Genomic DNA, 17,690 nt, shown 5'->3' with positions numbered 1-17,690 from the left:
AAACGCTACCCCTTAGACCTCAGTCCAGAGCCTCTCACCTAGCCAAATTAGTTCTCATACTTTGCACTGACGAGGGCCAACAGCCCGAAACACAGTGTTTGCAAATTGAGATTCTGATTTGGCTTTTATCCTAAGTCATATTGCACGACTCGTTGAAGGGTTGATTGTGACTTGTAGGATCGCTACTTCCAATAGGTGGCGCAATAGAGTACAAGTCCTCTTTTTCTCCGAAGAGGCAATCTGCATATTAAGCAAAATGGTCATTTATGAATTTACTAGTGCAGACGCAAATTGCCTCTTCAGAGAAAAAGAGGACTTAAATTCTATAGCGCCACCTACTGGAAGCAGCAATCCTACAAGTCACAATCAACCCTTTAACGAGTCGTGCAATATGACTTAGGATAAAAGCCAAATCAGAATCTCAATTTGCAGACACGGTGTTTCGGGCTGTTGGCCCTCATCAGTGCAAAGTATGAGAACTGATTTGGCTAGGTGGGAGGCTCTGGATCTTGCTGCGGAATGCACGGTTCTTCTTCTTGAACCATGGAAGGAAGTGCTGTTTGAGAAACTCAACATACATTATGGAGTTCATCTTTACCCCTTCAGGGATCCTAAAAGGGCCGACAATCTCTCTCCCCATGATTCCAGCCCAAAACATTACTCCACCTCCTCCTTGTTAGCGCCATAGCAGTGTTTGCATGGGGTGTCCATCAACCAACCATCCTCCACTCCATCCATCTGGACCATCGAGATCATTTCATGCATGATAATGCCCCGTCTCATGCTGCACATAACACATCTGCATCTCTGGCTGCTATGGGCATAAAAGGGGACAAACTTATGGTGTGGCACCCATGCTCCCCTGACCTCAACCCCATTCAGAACCTCTGGAGCATCATCAAAAGGAGTGTCTATGATGGCGGGAGGCAGTTCACATCTAAGCAACAGCTCTGGGAGGGTATTCTGTCCTCATGCAAAACAATTGGAAGCAGAAACCATCCAAAACCTGACAAATTCAATGGACGAGAGAGTTCAGAAGCTCCTTTCGAACAAGCGGTCCTATGTGCAAATGTAACATCACCTAGAATAAAGTTTTGAGTTGAAAACTGTTTGATTTCAGTTTGTAATAACCTGCTAATGCTAATAATTTCAAAAATGACAATTTTTTTGTTCTTTATTAAAATGAAAAGGTTGAAAACTCTGCTGTGCATAATAATTTGGAACATGCATTTTGAGTGCAGTTTGAGTTTTTTATTTTTTAAAAAATATACTGTTATCATAGGCAGTTTATACAAAAACCTTTCAATTGTACTCTAATAGTTATTTGACTGGAAAATTACAATGAATGCAATTCATATAGGTAATTTGGGAAAATCTGAGAAAATATTATTTGCATAATAATTTGGAACACAGTGTATATCTACAGGAAACTGGTACAGCGATGGGAAGTAAAATGGCTCCACAGTACGCAAATCTTTTCATGGCCAAGCTTGAAAGTGACTTTTTGTCCTCATTGTCCCATCAGGCCTCTGGCCTACTATTGTTTCATTGACGATATTTTAATCATCTGGACAGGGTCTGAGCAACAGCTGAAGACGTTCCATGAACACTTTAATCAATTTCATCCCACCATCAACCTAACACTCAACTACTCCAGTACTGAAATTAACTTTTTGGACACCATCCTCAAGCTACAGAACAATGAAATAGAGACATCCTTGTACCGGAAACCAATCGACCATCCTACATACCTTAAATGGGACAGTTTCCATCCAAAACACATAAAAAACTCTATTGTTTACAGCCAAGCCATCAGATACAATCGGATATGTTCCAACCAGATGGATAGAGACAAACACCTTGATGGCCTCGGAAAGACCTTTTTGAAACAGGGCTACCATCCAAGAACAATTGAGAACCAGATTACAAGAGCCACCAGAATATCAAGGAATCATCTCCTACATTACAAAACCAAACAAGAAAACAACCGGGTGCCTCTAGTAGTCACCTACAATCCAAATCTGGAGGCGCTAAGAAGAGCTGCACGGAAACTACAACCCTTACTACAAAAAGATGCCCGATTACAATCCATATTTCCAGACCCCCCACTTCTGTGTTTCAGGCAGCCCCCAAACCTAAGAAGCATCATTGTCAGAAGCTCCCTGTCATCTCCACCAGCTACAGGTACCTTTCCTTGCAACCAGAAAAAATGTAAAACCTGTCTGTTTATAACGACCACAGACAAGATAAAGATTCCCAATTCACATCAGGGCTATAAGATCCCAGGTACGTTCAGCTGTATCACATCTAATGTAGTGTACTTAATTATATGTACCAAATGTCCAGCTGGGGGTCTGTATGTAGGGGAGACAGGGCAAAAACTTCGAACAAGGATGAATCATCATCGCCACACAATAAAAGAAAAAAGAATAGATCTACCTGTAGCCAAGCATTTTTGTTCCCCTGATCACAGCATAAAAGACATGAAATTACTGGTATTAAAATGTAACTACAAATCTCAAAGAGAAAGAAGAATCTCAGAATATAAACTGATGGTGACCTTTAACACTTTCAGAGCAGGAATTAATGTGTCGCATGGATTTATGTCATTCTACATCAACTAAGGAATTTGCTCCTCAGACTTGTGAGGCCATCACAACACTGGACCTAGTCACAGGACAATAAAACCTTCACACTCCTTATCTATTAACTGCTAAAATATTTATAGCCAGAACTGTTTATCTCTTCCATAATAACTCTGCTTTTCATCACCTGTCTTACCTATTGCATTTTTTGTTTGTCTTATTGTGTATAAATATGTGACTCTTCAGATTTTGTGGTATACTATGCCTGATGAAGAGACCTGAGTAGTCTCGAAAACTTGAAATTGGTTACCATCTTGTCAGTTAGCCATTAAAAGGTATCAACCACTGAGGACTCTCAAATCTAAATATTTTTCTATCTACTGGCTAACACAGTACAAGAATATATATTTTCCCTATGTGAAAAAAATGTAACTTTTTCAATATGACAACCTAATGTTATCAAATTCTGTGTTGTACCTGTGGATTCAAAATGCTCACTATACCCATGGATAAAATCATTAGGGGCGTAGTTTCCAAAATGGGTTCACTTGTGTGGGGATTTCACTGTTTAGGCACATCAGGGGCTCTCCAAACGCGACATGGCGTCCGCTCTTGATTCAAACAGACAAACGGTGCTCCTTCCCTTCCTAGCCCTGCCGTGCGCCAAAACAGTGGTTTTCCTGACATATGGGGTATGGGCATGCTCAGGAGAAATGGCACAGCAAATTTTGGGGTTCATTTTCTCCTGTTACCCTTGCAAAAATAAAAAATTGTGGTCTAAAGTAAAATTTTTGTGAAAAAAGTTAAATGTTCATTTTTTCCTTCCACATTGCCTCAGTTCTGGTGAAGAACTTGAAGGATTAATAAACTTCTTGAATGTGGTTTTGAGCACCTTGAGGGTGTAGTTTTTAGAATGGTGTCACTTTTTGGTATTTTCTGCCAAAGTCACTTCAAATGTGGTGTGGTCCCTAAAAAAATGATTTCGTCAATTTTGTTGGAAAAATGAGAAATCGCTGGTCAACTTTTAACCCTTATAACTTCCTAACAAAAAATAATTATGTTCCAAAATTGTACTGATGTAAAGTAGACATGTGGGAAATGTTATTTATTAACTATTTTGTTTGATATAATTCTCTGATTTAAGGGCATAAAAAAATGTAAAACTTTGAAAACTGCAAAATTTTCGAAATTTTTGCCAAACTTCCGTTTTTGTCACAAATAAACACAAGTCATATCAAAGAAATTTTACCACTATCATGAAGAACAACATGTCACGAAAAAACATTCTCTGAATCAGTGGGATCCGTTGAAACGTTCCAGAGTTATTACCTCAAAAAGTGACAGTGGTCACTCAGAATTGAAAAATTTAGCTTGGTCATTAAGGTCAAAATTGGCTCGGTCACTAAGGGGTTAACTACTGAGATTACAAGTGAGAACAACATGCCAAAGACAACAGAATGACAAATAACATATTTGTCCAATAGAAGAAGCCACATAATCAATATACAAACACATACAAGTTGTGACAAGCTTGTTGCCTTGACACAGTATCAGAAATATTTATGCTAATTCACAGTACCTTCACGTACTTTGTTCTTGGATAAGCAGGGAATAGTTCTGAGCTATTATACACAGAATTGATGATTACTAGCATCAAGGGTTCAGCGCAATGTCTTCACGCTTATACAATTTACTACACTGTACAATTTGCACCGAGAAATACAACGAGACAGACAGAAGACCAAAGGTGTTATGTTGTGGCCACACTTTTTGCATGAAGTGTCTACAAGAAGTCTTCAGCAGAAGCCTATATCTGCCAGTACAAGAACACATCCCAACTCTCAGATGTCCAAGCTGTCGGCAAACAACTGAGATATTTAATGTCTGGTGTGTTTCTCATCTGTCTGACAACTTTTCCATCGTTAATTTTCTAACTGAGGAAAAGTCAAGTAAACAATATTGTAGGAATCATCAGCATGACATGACAATCTTCTGCTATCAGTGTCAAAGGTTTGTAATACATTGGTGGTACTGTACTTCTGCTGACTATTGCATACGTGGTTCATATGTCAAAATGTCATTATGAACAGGAACTATGCTGCCATACTGAAATTTTGCATATAATCTAACTGATATAATATAAATATGAGCTATCTGTCTCTCCCAATGTAATACATATTCATGCAAGCAGACAGTATTAGATGGGGTGGATTTTGCATATTCAAGGTTCAAAATGTGGCTAGACAGTAAAAGCTGGTGATTTGTATTTGAAGCTGCAGAAGAGACTTGCTAGGGTGTAAATCATTATTTTTAATTGAAAGCAAAGAACAGTAAGGTAACATAGTCGTTATTGGATGTGGCTGGAAATCTGCCACAGAAAAAAAAATCTTGCAATAGGGAAGCAAATGTGTCAATCTTTTTAATGAGCTAGGTTCAAGTTTCATGAAAGTCATGTCTGCAGTATAAAGTGAATTAACTCCTTGTGCTCAACCTCTATTTAATACTCAAATATATATATACATAAAGGGCATATTAACATCAAAACATTAAAAAATTACTCTATATATTACACATCTCTGATAAGTGCTTTATTGAGCTTGTTACTTACTTAAGTTATGCATTTATTAGTGTATTCTTTGTAGAGGACTACAATGACCCTTGTGCGTCACTGTATTTTGTCTTCAGCTTTAAAGGGAACCTGTCATGTCCCCAAACGCTATTAATCTGCAGATATATGGTTAGTCTGCAGGTTAATAACGTTCTAAAGTTGTATGGCCACAACACTAAGAGCCCGGCAGTCGTGAAGAAATTAACTTTATTTCTCCTGGCAATTTCCGGGTGCAGTCATAGAGGCTTGGCAAGGACGGCTTCAGTCACCGCTTAGTACATGGTGAAAGTCAGCTGTAACTATGCCATGGCAGTGACTGACAGCCAGCTCTACAGAGCATCAGGGCTTGGACATGGTTTCAACTGCCGATCATTGTGTACTGCGTGATGACTGAAGTTCATTTCCTGCCGGTGGCCAGGCTTTCAGTATGTAGGCCGCAAAGCTTTAGAGAGCTATTATCCTGCAAATTAACCCCACATCTGCAGGTTAATAGCGTTTTGGGTAGATGACAGGATCCCTTTAAAGGGATCAACACAAAACAAAGCTGCACTTCATTTTCCACAATTCCCATTTATCACTCTAATGGGAAGTCACTAATGCATATTTTTATTCAATATATTAATGTGGCACAATAATTGCTTCATAAACGTTTTTTCCCTGACCATACAGTTGCAATCAAAATTATTCACCGCCATTGCAAATTATGTATATTAGCAAAATTTACTAACTTTCTGCTGTTTGCATTTAAAAAAAAACAAGAACAATTAAAATAGCTCAGCACAACTACTATAACAAGTGGTTTCTTCAAACTGAACACTAAATGCCACTTTTACTGATCACTGCAGTTTCGAAATTACTCAACCTCTTCATGACAAGAGTCTTTAGTGCTTAGTAGATCACTCTTTGGCTGGTGTGACCTGCTACAAATATGATGCATAGACAGGAATCTTATCCCATTCCTCAAATGCTATGGCCTTCAGTTCACAAATATTCTTGGGTTCTTGTGCTTCAAAAATCTTCAAGTCCTGCCAACATTTTGCTATGGAGTTCAAATCAGGTAACTGATGGCCACTCCAAATTCTTCAAGGACTTCTTCTGAAACTAAGCCTTCGTGGACTTTGAGGTGTGCTTTGGATCATTGTCCTGTTGGAAGGTCAGCTTCCTCACACAAGGCATGAGTGTTTCTAATAAGATTTCTTGATAATTGAAAGAATCCATCTTGCCCTACACATGCTGCACGTTTCCAGTGCCAGAGGAAGCAAAGCAGCTCCTAATTTTTTTGTGGCAAATTACCAACCACATTCAATATGTTACCTTATTGCTCTTTGATTTCAATTTAAAAAAATGATTTACACCCTACCAAGTCACTTATACAGCTTCAAATACAAATACTCAGTTAGCCATGGCCCTGCTTCACTGTTGGCAGGGTGTTAATTTTAGTGTACTCTTCATTCTTCCTCCTCCTCCAGACATACCAGTGTTCCATGGACCCAAAAAGTTACAATTTTGTTTAATTACTCCACGGAACAGAATCCAAAAACTGCTGTGGCATATGTATTTCATTTTGAACATATTGGAACCCATTTTTCTTGTGTTTCTGTGTCTATACAGGTGTACAGAGATCTTAAGTGTTTAGTATTCACCTTACTATGCCTTCTAGCACCACCTTTTCCTACAGGTCTTTTGCAGTCACTCAGGAATTTTTGACCACTTATCTCTTCAAAAATCTGGTGGCAGCCAGTGATAACTTTCTCTTTCTGCCATATCCAGGTGGTGTAGTTAGTGTCCTTACAAGTTTGGACTTGTGAACTATGCTTCCATCTGTATCTCTAGGAATATTCCATTCTCTTCGTATCTTTTTACATCCTTTTCCTTATTTGTATAAGACAATGATCTCTTCTCATAACTTTCTGAACTGCTTTCTTGATAACCTTAGATAATTAGTGAAATGGAGGCTATTGCCCATAAAATATGTGCTAAGATTCCTCAGTAATGCCTCCAGAAGCCAGTGGATGGTTATGCATCACGCTTGCAGCAGGTCAAAGCAGTGAACTAAGTAGCCAGTCATGAAGGGGTTAAATAGTAGTAGTCATTAAAAGTGTCATTTTATGTTTAATTTAAAAGTAATAATCACTTGTTATATTAGTTGGGTTGAGCAATTTACATTGTTCTTGTTTCCTTTGTTTATTGCAGACAGCAGAAAGTTTGTTAAATTTGCTAATACGCCTAATTTGGAATGGAGGTTGCCATTCTGTAACCGGCAGGGTCTGACTGGAGGTAGCAGATATTCCCATCCTCAGCGCTAATTTCAGACTTCACTCATTCTAATTGGTAGAACAGCAAACAGAAGCCACTGCTGGACCAATGATCACTGTGCTCACCCTTTGTCCCTCCCTCTCTAACTTGCAGCCTATCAGACTTTAGCCCCGCCCTCTGTAAGAAAAATGTTGGACAGAAGAAGAGATAGGAAGTAAAAGAAAAAATTTGCACTGCGCCCCTAACTTGAGTCTGGCAGCCAGTGCCCTGTGCGATCGCACAGGTCGCACATAGCTAAGGCAGGTCATGCACGAAGATATGAAGATGGTTTAAATGTTTATACTGCAAACTATGCTAAGTTAAATGTTAGGCTTACAGTGAATAAGTACTGTAGATGTAATTATTGCACTTGTCAATCCAAAAGCAAATGCAATAACTGACCCCAAAAGAGCAGTTACCTCTCAAAACTAGACGGTTTCGTTTTTTTATCTAATCCAAATCAATGAGATTTTTGTGTAGGTGGATATTTTTCTGCACAGCTAAGCAGTGCGAAATGTCAGATTTTTTTTAGTAATATGATTTTATGGGCCTCTGTGTAATAGTCTGTCAATGCAGAACTGAACCGTTTAACCCACAATAGGCCATAACGAGTTTGTTTAAAGTAGAATTTTAGCACATATAATGTTTACTCACCAGGCATATTCGAGCTGTGTAAATAGTTTCATCCCAACCTATTTGCATCTAGACATTAGAAACCCTTTAATCATTGGCAGCTCTGAAATGTGATCCCAATCTACCTATCCAGGGAGGTGTTTTTGAGTATAAAATTGTGTAGAGACACATCCACAACTTGTATCACCCAGTTGTTGCTTTATTCATAAATCTCGTGGAATATTAACAAATAGTGATGAGCGAGCATACTCGCAAGTACTCGGTACTCACCTGAGCATCTCAGTACTCAAGATACTCGTAGCTCGCCGAGTACTTGCGAGATGCTTGGGTCCCCTCCCTGCATGTTTGGCGCTCTTTAGTGCGGTTGTGGCATGTACAGTGATTGGCTGGCCACACAGCGTCATCAGGTCTATATCAGACCTGGCCCCGCCATGCTTGCCACAGTCACTCCGGAATCAGACAGAGTAGGGAGAGGTGCTGCTGCAACAGAGAGAGATTTGGTTATGTACTAGGTAGTGAAGGGAGAAAAACCGTACATTACACATATCCATCTTAACAAACAGTCCTTCTGAGGACTAATCCATCTGCAGAGATATCAGGCAGGCAGTGTATATAGGCAGGCAGGCAGTGTATACATAGGCGGATTATAATGAGGGCAATATGGGCTACCGCCCGGGGCCCTAGGGCTCCAGGGGGCCCGTGAATTGCTCCCATTATAATGCGCATTTTTTTCGGTCACTGCCATGCTGGCCGAAGGTTTATATGATCACCGCTGTGGGCCCGCAGCTGTAGGCGGTTTGAATCATACTGTGTCGTCCCGCCCTGCCAGTGCCACATGACGCTCCCATCTGGCCGCCGCGGCTGTATATTCACTAGCACGGGCGTGCAGTTTAAATGCTGTTGGTACCGCCCTGCCTGACATCATGTGGCAGGGCGTTCCTCAACATCATTTAAATTTCCCGCCGGCGCTAGTGCATATACCGGGCTGCGTGATGCAGCCAGCGTGTCTGAGTGGCTGCTTTGAACTTTGGGACCACCCTGCCACATGACGTCAAGCAGGGCGGTCCCAAAGTTCAAAGCAGCCACTCACAGACACGCTGCATCACGCAGCCGCTCCCATCCGGCCAGCTGCAGATCCACCGGGGCGGGCAGTTTGAATGACACTAGGACCGCCCAGCCACATGACGTCAGGCAGGGCCCAGCATACACAGGGGCGCGACATACAGGCAGACAGTGGCGGGGGGCCCCCGGACCGCTCCCCCAGCAGCGGCACACGGCCGTTACTTCTTCTTCGGCCGGGCAAGCACTGCAGCAGTTAACTTCCCTGTGCTGGCCCAGCTGTGTCACAGCTAGGAGACACGGCCCTGTGCGCAGCCGTGTCTCCTAGCTGTGACGTCATGCAGTGCGCGCCCGGCCTGCACTGCTGCAGCCTGCATCGGAGAGGAGCAGGAGGACTGGAGCCGAGCCGGGGGATGGTGAGTGTGTGAGAGTGAGTGTGTGTGTGATTGAGTGAGTGTGTGTGTGCAGGCAGACATAATTGTGTGGTGTCTGTTTATATGTATTTTTGTGTTTCAAATGTGTTTATGCATGTATGTGTATGTCTGTATATGTTTGTGTGTGTGCGTGACTGCGTGCAGCCTCCTGCTGAGTATAGATGGCACCGTGCGGCCTCCTGCTGTCTCTGGGGGGGCGCCGTGCGGCCTCCCGCTGTGTATGGATGGCGCTGTGCGGCCTCCCGCTGTGTATAGATGGCGCCGTGCGGCCTCCCGCTGTGTATAGATGGCGCCGTGCGGCCTCCCGCTGTGTATAGATGGCTACGTGCGGCCTCCCGCTGTGTATAGATGGCTACGTGCGGCCTCCCGCTGTGTATATATGGCACCGTGCGGCCCCCCGCTCTGTATAGATGGCACCGTGCGCCCCCCGCTGTGTATAGATGGCACCGTGCGCCCCCCTGCTGTGTATAGATGGCACCGTGCGGCCCCCTGCTGTGTATTGATGGCGCCGTGCGGCCCCCTGCTGTGTATAGATGGCACCGTGCGGCCCCCCGCTGTGTATAGATGGCACCGTGCGCCCCCCTGCTGTGTATAGATGACACCGTGCGGCCCCCTGCTGTGTATTGATGGCACCGTGCGGCCCCCTGCTGTGTATAGATGGCACCGTGCGGCCCCCTGCTGTGTATAGATGGCACCGTGCGGCCCCCTGCTGTGTATAGATGGCACCGTGCAGCCCCCTGCTGTGTATAGATGGCACCGTGTGGCCCCCTGCTGTGTATAGATGGCACCGTGCGGCCCCCCGCTGTGTATAGATAGTACCGTGCGGCCCCCCGCTGTGTATAGATGCCACCGTGCGGCCCCCCGCTGTGTATAGATGGCACCGTGCGGCCTCCCGCTGTGTATAGATGGCTACGTGTGCTCCATATTGAGTCATACAATTAATGTAAGGCTATGTGCCCACGATGCAGAAATGCTTCGGATTTTTTTTGAGCGTTTCTGCTTCTCCCTGGCAGAAGAAAACGCATGCGGATTGTACATGCGTTTTTCCTGCCAGGGACAAGCGGAAGTGAAGCGTTCTTCACATGCATTTCTGCATGCGGGTTGACAAGCGCTTTCCAAGCGATTTTAGCATCACTTGGAAAGTGCTTGACACCTTGGTCACACTATATAAATCCATGCAACTGTGTTTTCTCCGTCACACGGATCACATATAAGTTCACTCCAAATTCAGTCATTTGTAGTGAGCGTGGAAGATATTGTCCTCCGTTTAAAATGGGCAAGGCACGTGGCAAGGGACGGGAAACTGGACGTGATGGTAATGGTGCATGCAGAGGCCGAGGTCAAGGCAGTGGGCAAGCTGAAATTGTGCCACAACAAACATCCACATCTTCTCGCCCGACCTTCCTGTCCCAATTCCTAGGGGACCACTATTGAGCCCAGAGCAGTGTCAAAAGGTTGTTGGTTGGATAGCGGATAATGCTTCCAGTTCACTTAGACACCACCACCACCACCACCCTGTCTTCCACACGGTCAAGTCTCAGTAGCCGTGAGTCTGGACTGCATATTCCTCACCTTGATCCTCCTTCCTCCCACCATGGCGAGTGCCCGGAGACAACTGATCCCACACTTGGACACTCTGAAGAGCTGTTCACTTTTCCATTTATAGATTCGGGCCTCTTGCCCGATCCACTTGGAGATCACGTGTAGCGATGCCCAAATATTTGAGCAGCCACGGTCACAATAAGGCGTCGGTGGGAAAGTGTCACAAGAGGTGGACGATGAAGAGACACAATTGCCAGAAAGTCAGGAGGAGGACCAAGGTGTGGAAGTGGAAGACGAGGTGGTGGATGATATAGTAACTGACCCAACCTGGCAGGAGGACATGCAGAGCGAGGACAGCAGCACACAGGGGGAGGGAGGCAGAGCACCCCAACAGGCAGGAAGAAGCAGTGTGGTGGCCGCACACAGAAGGCAGGCAACCATTCCCCGTAACACCAACATGAAGGAAGTAGCCAGTACAACTGTTAGGTCTTCCCGAGTCTGGTTGTTTTTTAAAGACTCTGCCGATAACCCCAAAAAGGCCATCTGCACCACCTGCCAGGCCAGCATCAGCAGGGGTGGCAAAACGACCAGCCTGACCACCACCAGCATGATCAGGCACAAGGCAGCAAAGCACCCGACTTTGTGGGCCGAACCCCAGGGTCCAGGAATAGTGTCTGCGGGTGGCACCATTGCTTCTTCCGCTGTTGTGCATGCAAGACAATCCCCTCTCTATGGTGCATGTGAAGATGCCTCCTGCCCTGCACCTGTCGTTGCACACTCTCAAGTAGCAGCATCAGGAAGCACGTCCACGTCCTTGTCCCAGCGCAGCGTTCAGTTGTCCATACCCTAGTCCTTGGAACGCAAGCGCAAATACGCAGCCAATGCCCCACAGGCCACACTACTAAATTCTCACATTTCACGACTGCTTGCGCTCAAAATGTTGCCTTTTAGGCTCGTGGAGACGGAAGCATTCCGCAACCTGATGGCGGTGGCCATCCCTGTTTACTCTGTCCCCAGCCACCACTCTTTCTCCTGGTGTGCCATCCCCGCATTACACAAGCACGTGTCCCAAAACATTAGCTGTGCCCTCAACAATGCAGTTACCGGGAAAGTCCACCTAACCACAGACACGTGGACAAGTGCTTGTGGGCAGGGACGGTACATCTCGCTGACGGCACACTGAGTTAACATAGTGGAAGCCGAGACCCAGTCGGACCCTGGGACGGAACACGTCCTCCCGACGCCAAGGATTGCGGGCCCTAGGTCAATCAGGGTTGCCCCCACGGTCTACAGCTCCTGCACCTCATCCTCCTCAGCCTCCTCCTCCTCTTCAGCCTCCATCTCCGAAATGACCACATCAGTCACAAGCTGGAAGCACTGCAGCACTGCCTCGGCCAAGCGTCAACAGGCTGTGCTGAAGCTAATATGCTTAGGTGACAAACCGCACAATGCTGAAGAGTTGTGGACAGCTCTGAAAGAGCAGGAAGATCTGTGGCTCACACTGCTGAATTTGTTGTGTAATTTCTAATGAGTACGCTGATTCTCCATATGTTGGGAAAAACAACTGTTTGGGCACATGGAAGAGCTCCAAAAGAAAGAAGTGCCATTTTGGGAAGCACACTTTTCTTGTTTGGTTTTCAGGCACCAAGATGCATTTGTAGAGCCCTTGTACTGCTAGAAAAGCAGTAAAACCACACAAATTACCTCATTTTGGAAACTACACTTTTCATGGAATTCATCTAGGGGTGTAGTGAGCATACTGAACTCATAGGTGCTTCACAGAATGTTATAACATTGGGATGTGAAAATGAAAAGTTACAGTTTGTTTTTTTACACGACAATTTTGTTTTAGCCCCAATTTTTAAATTTTCAGAAAGACTAATAGGGGGAAATGGACCCAAACATTTATGAAACAATATCTTCTGATGCAGTAATACCGTATATGTGGTCACACAGCTTTGCTTGGGTGTATGGCAGGGCTCAGAAGAGAGAGTGCCATTTGAATTTTAGGGAGTGGAGTTTCCTGCAGTAGTTTGTGGGCACCATTTGCAGAGCCCCTAAGCTTCCAAAACAGCAGAAATCCACATAAAGTGATCCCATTTTACAAATTACATTCAGAGAAATCATCTAGGGGGGTAGTGACTATTTTTATCCCATTGGCATTCTCCAGAAATTAGTGTGCAATTAATGTTGCAGAGTGAAAATTGCAAATATGCAATTTTAATAATAATAATGTTTTTATTTACATAGTGCCAACATATTCCACAGAGCTTTTCAATTCAGTCAATTTTACAGACATTATGGGCACTGTCCCCATTGGGGCTCACAATCTACATTCCCTATCAGTATGTCTTTGGAGTGTGGGAGGAAACCGGAGAACCTGGAGGAAACCCACGCAAACATGGGGAGAACATACAAACTCCTTAAAGATGTTGTCCTTGGTGGGATTTGAACCCAGGACCCCAGCACTGCAAGGCTGCAGTGTTAACCACTGAGCCACCGTGCTGCCCCTAAGTCATAGTGCCCGACTTGTGCTTCCGGAGACATGGGCCACATAGATTGTTAAAAAGGTTGTCTGGGACTTAACAATTGACAACTCAATTCAATATAAGATTGGTGGGGATTTGACATTCTCACGATCCGATAAAGATGCTCTGGCAGCCTCCTAAAGCTAGAAGGTATGCGCCTATCAGGGTGCATCATCAGAATAGATACCAAAACATCAATTCACCATAGGGACGCACTGTAAAGAGATGTATATTGCATGGTATACATCTCTTTGCAGGGTCCCCCTACATAGGAAAGTGCAATCTGCTGCGCTTTCCTATACAGTTACAGAAGTGCATGCCGGCTACATGGATCCTGAAAGAACACACTTTTAGAGTGCGTCTGGTGAATGGTCAGTAATGGTGATGTTACAGTATATGCAGGGTCGGTCTGGGCTGGCGGGATACCGGGAAATTTCCCGGTGGGCCCCGCCCCTGCTGCAGAGTAGAGGGGGGAGAAGAGAACAAAAAAAAATCCTGCGGTTTTAAGGGGCACGGGCCCTTTAAAAGCGCAGGCACAGTGTATGCAGGGACGCGCGCACGCAGCGTTCATTACCTGAACCACCGCGGCGCACGTCCCAGTGAAGCAGCTGAAGCTGCGTGTCTCCCTTCGCCGGCCGGCGTATGACGTCATCGTCATGCGCCTGCTGTGAAGGAGGCGCGCAACTCAGGAGAAGGAGGACACCGCACGGGATCGCAGGAAGGTAAGAGGTGTGTGTGTGTGTAATGGTCTGGACACACAAGGCGGGGGCCAGCAGGACACACAAGGGGGGGCCCAGCTGGACAGACCCACAAGGGGGGGGCCCAGCTGGACAGACACACAAGGGGGGGCCCAGCTGGACAGACACACAAGGGGGGGCCCAGCTGGACAGACACACAAGGGGGGGGCCCAGCTGGACAGACACACAAGGGGGGCCCAGCTGGACAGACACACAAGGGGGGGCCCAGCTGGACAGACACACAAGGGGGGGCCAAGCTGGACAGACACACAAGGGGGGGCCCAGCTGGACAGACACACAAGGGGGGGCCCAGCTGGACAGACACACAAGGGGGGGCCCAGCTGGACAGACACACAAGGGGGGGCCCAGCTGGACAGACACACAAGGGGGGCCCAGCTGGATGGACACACAAGGGGGGCCCAGCTGGATGGACACACAAGGGGGGCCCAGCTGGACGGACACACGAGGGGGAGCCCAGCTGGACGGACACACGAGGGGGGGCCCAGCTGGACGGACACACAAGGGGGGGCCCAGCTGGACGGACACACGAGGGGGGGCCCAGCTGGACGGACACACGAGGGGGGGCCCAGCTGGACACACGAGGGGGGGCCCAGCTGGACACACGAGGGGGGCCAAGCTGGACACACGAGGGGGGGCCAAGCTGGACACACGAGGGGGGAACCCTGGCTGGACACACAAGGGGGGGGCCCTGGCTGGACACGCAAGGGGGGGAGCCTTGGCTGGACATGCAAGGGGGGAGTCCTGGCTGGACACGCAAGGGAGGGGAGCCCTGGCTGGACACACAAGGGGGAGCCCTGGCAGGACACACAAGGGGGAACCAAGGTGGACCCAGGCAAAGGGGGGTGGGCAGGATGGGTATATGGGGGGCAGGATGGATATATGGGGGGGGCAGGATGGATATATGGGGGGGCAAGATGGATATATGGAGGCCAGGATGGATATATGGGGGGGGGAAAGCTGGACTTATGGAGGCCAGGATGGATATATGGGGGGGGGGCAGGCTGAACACATGGAGGCCAGGATGGATATATGGGGGGGGCGGGCTCAATACACATGGGCTAGCATAAATATATGGAGGGGCACGCTGGATATATGGGGGGTGTCAGGATGGATATATGCAGGGGGTAAGGGCAGTATGGATATATGAGGGGAGAGGCTGGACACATGGAGGCCAGGATGAATATGTAGAGGGCAGGCTGGACACATGGAGGATATATGGGGGGGACATATGGGGGCGCAGGCTGGAAACATGGAGGCAAGGATGGATATGTGGGGGGGCAGACTGGCACATGGGGGTCTAGGATGGGTATATGGGAGGGGGCAGGCTCGATACACATGTGCTAGGATAAATATATGGAGGGGTCACACTAGACAAATGGTGGCCAGAAGGGACATATGGGGGTGCCTGGCTAGACAAGGGACTTAATTACTGTTTGGGAGCCAGATTGAGGAACATACTTTATTAGTTTATGGTGACCAGTGGGGAACATTATTACTTTAGATTCCAATTATTATTACATTATTACTTCTGTAATATAATTTACTTTTTAGGAAATTGTTTTCCATGGGATGGGACAAAAGAGAGGTCCTGTTACTGTGCAGGACGGCACTATGTTGCTTTTTTTCTTCAACTGGTGTAGTGTAGAGGTCGGGGGGGGGGAAAGTGGGAATATTCTCTAGAAGAGATCAGTTATTAATAACTGTGTGTTATTTTCTGCAGAGATGATTCCTGGCTGGAAGAAGTGATGGCTGTCTGTGCCAGATGAAGAAGAAAAGCGAAGATGAAGGACTTCACCTAGAGACATCACTGGTGAGTCAGTGTATTACATGTACACTTACACTACACACGTGGTCAAAATTGTTGGTACTCCTCGTTTAATGAAAGAAAAACCCACAATGGTCACAGAAATAACTTCAATCTGATAAATTACAAATTTTTGAACATGAAGAGATGAAGGTCAGACATTGATTTTCTGCTTCCACAGAATTTAAAAAAAAATTAACCTCATGAAATCGGCCTGGACAGAAATGATGGTTCTTCTTCTTAACTTAATATTTTGTTGAACCTTTTGAGGCAATCACTGCAATCAAACGATTCCTGTAACTGTCAATGAGACTTCTGCGCCTCTCGAAAGGTATTTTGGCCGACTCCTCACGAGCAAACTGCTCCAGTTGTCTCGTGTTTGAAGGTTGCCTTTTCCAGAATGTTTCAGCTCTTTCCAAAGATGCTCCATAGGATTTAGGTCAGGGCTCATAGAAGCCACTTCAGAATAGTCCAATGTTTTCCTCTTAGCCATTCTTGGGTGTTTTTAGCTGTGTGTTTTGGGTCATTATCCTGTTGCTAGACCTGCGACTGAGACCAAGCTTTCTGACACTGGGCAGCACATTTCTCTCTAGAATCCCTTGATAGTCTTGAGATTTCATTGTACCCTGCACAGATTCAAGACACCCTGTGCTAGGTGCAGCAAAGCAGCCCCAGAACATAACAGAGCCTCCACCATGTTTCACAGTAGGGACAGTGTTCTTTTCTTGATATGCTTCATTTTTCCATCTGTGAACATAGAGCTGATGTGCCTTGCCAAAAACTTCAATTTTTGTCTCATCTGTCCATAGTACATTCTCCCAGAAGCTTTGTGGCTTGTCAACATGTAGTTTGGCAAATTCCAGTCTGGCTTTTTTACTATTTTTTTTTCAACAATGGTGTTCTCCTTGGTCGTCTTACATGAAGTTCACTTTGGATCAAACAACGGTGGATAGTACGATCTGACACTGATGTTCCTTGAGCTTGAAGTTCACCTTTAATCTCTTTAGAAGTTATTCTGGGCTCTTTTGTTACCATTCATATTATCCGTCTCTTTGATTTGTCATCAATTTTCCTCCTGCACCCACGTCCAGGGAGGTTGGCTACAGTCCCATGGATCTTAAATTTCTGAATAATATGTGCACCTGTAGTCACAGAAACATCAAGCTGCTTGGAGATGGTCTTATAACCTTTACCTTTTAACATGCTTTTCTATAATTTTCTTTCTAATCTCCTGAGACAGCTCTTTCCTTTGCTTCTTCTGGTCCATGTTGAGTGTGGTACACACCATGTCACCAAACAACACAGTGAGTATCTGTAGCCCTATATACAAGCACAGTGAGTATCTGTAGCCCTATATACAAGCACAGTGAGTATCTGTAACCCTATATACAGGCACAGTGAATATCTGTAACCCTATATACAGGCACAGTGAGTATCTGTAACT

The 17,690-nt window shown here is 45.7% G+C and overlaps 2 protein-coding genes across 6 annotated transcripts in view; one reads left to right on the top strand and one right to left on the bottom strand.

The window, feature by feature from the left end:
• The window catches only part of DLGAP2 (DLG associated protein 2), a 1,383,198-nt gene that overhangs the window by 1,022,026 nt on the left and 343,482 nt on the right, over nt 1–17,690 (bottom strand). The window lies entirely within an intron of this gene.
• The window catches only part of LOC141258130 (E3 ubiquitin-protein ligase TRIM32-like), a 31,335-nt gene continuing 17,800 nt past the window's right edge, over nt 4,156–17,690 (top strand). The window contains exon 1 of the mRNA XM_073673136.1: nt 4,156–4,595. Within this exon, the coding sequence (XP_073529237.1) occupies nt 4,255–4,595 (341 nt within the window). The 5' untranslated portion in view covers nt 4,156–4,254. The remainder of the gene's footprint in view (nt 4,596–17,690) is intronic.

Source organism: Phyllobates terribilis, unplaced genomic scaffold (genome assembly GCF_046119375.1).
Source record: "Phyllobates terribilis strain yellow unplaced genomic scaffold, ASM4611937v1 Scaffold_3__8_contigs__length_932513732, whole genome shotgun sequence".
In the NCBI taxonomy this organism is placed as follows: domain Eukaryota; kingdom Metazoa; phylum Chordata; class Amphibia; order Anura; family Dendrobatidae; genus Phyllobates; species Phyllobates terribilis.
This window is presented reverse-complemented; position numbering and strand designations above follow the sequence as displayed.